Raw genomic sequence first — 1,011 nt, 5'->3', positions numbered from 1 at the left:
GCACTCTGGTAGTGTTGGGACATATGAAGTCTGCTTGGGGCAGCTGGTTCTGGTACTTCAGCACCTGGTAGATACATGCTGATCATGTCCCGGAGGTCCCCAGCTTGGCAAGGAGCCCTTGAATGAGACGAGGAAGTGACTACGGGGGGACTGGAGCTGGATTCCGTCTTGACCACCGAGCCCATGGAGCCCAGGGCCATGCCCGGGGTCCCTTGCTGGGAGTAAGACATGCTGTAGGTAGGCGATCCGTTCATGTAAGTCTGCGAGCTGGTCATGGAGTTGTACTGCAGGGCGCTCACGTCGTAGCGGTGCATGGGCTGCATCTGCGCGGCGTTGTGCGCGTTCAAGCCCGGGTGCTGCGGGTAGCCGAGCTGCTCTTGCATCATCCCATAGCCTCCGTTGGTCCAGCCGTTCATGTGCGCGTAACTGTCCATCCTCTGGTTCACCCCAGCTCCCAAGGTGGCCCCAACCCCTACCCCAGTCGTCATGGTATTGGTGCCCGGTGCCAGTAAGCCCCCTGGCAACGTGTACTTATCCTTCTTCATGAGGGTCTTGGTTTTCCTCCGGGGTCGGTATTTATAATCCGGGTGCTCCTTCATGTGCAGAGCTCTGAGCCGCTTGGCTTCGTCAATGAAGGGTCTCTTTTCCGCCTCGGATAAAAGTTTCCACTCCGCCCCGAGCCGCTTGCTGATCTCGGAGTTGTGCATCTTCGGGTTCTCCTGGGCCATTTTCCGCCGCTGGCCGCGGGACCACACCATGAACGCGTTCATCGGGCGCTTGACCCGGTCCGGGCTGTTCTTCTGGTTGTTGGCCGCCGAGTTGGAGTTGCCTGTGCCTCCCCCCGAAGTTTGCTGGGGGGCGGGAGGTTTCAGCTCGGTTTCCATCATGTTGTACATTCAAACTACTTTTGCCTGGAACCAGCCTCGAGCAGAGAAGCGAGGAGCAGCCGCAGCGAAGTCCCAAGCCGGACTTTTTTTTTTTTTTTTTTTTCCTTGGGGGGGGGTGGCAAGG

The 1,011-nt window shown here is 58.5% G+C and overlaps 1 protein-coding gene across 1 annotated transcript; it reads right to left on the bottom strand.

The window, feature by feature from the left end:
* Window positions 1-5: 5 nt before the first annotated feature.
* Window positions 6-966, bottom strand: SOX2 (SRY (sex determining region Y)-box 2; the record flags this gene model as incomplete). Its single annotated transcript, XM_010152875.1, has 1 exon — window positions 6-966. A coding segment is annotated over exon 1 (891 nt), but the record flags the coding sequence as incomplete, so codon positions are not given.
* Window positions 967-1,011: the final 45 nt, after the last annotated feature.

Source organism: Eurypyga helias, unplaced genomic scaffold (genome assembly GCF_000690775.1).
Source record: "Eurypyga helias isolate BGI_N326 unplaced genomic scaffold, ASM69077v1 scaffold39355, whole genome shotgun sequence".
NCBI lineage: Eukaryota > Metazoa > Chordata > Aves > Eurypygiformes > Eurypygidae > Eurypyga > Eurypyga helias.
Note: the sequence above shows the minus strand (reverse complement) of the source record. Positions and strands in the feature narration are given on the sequence as shown.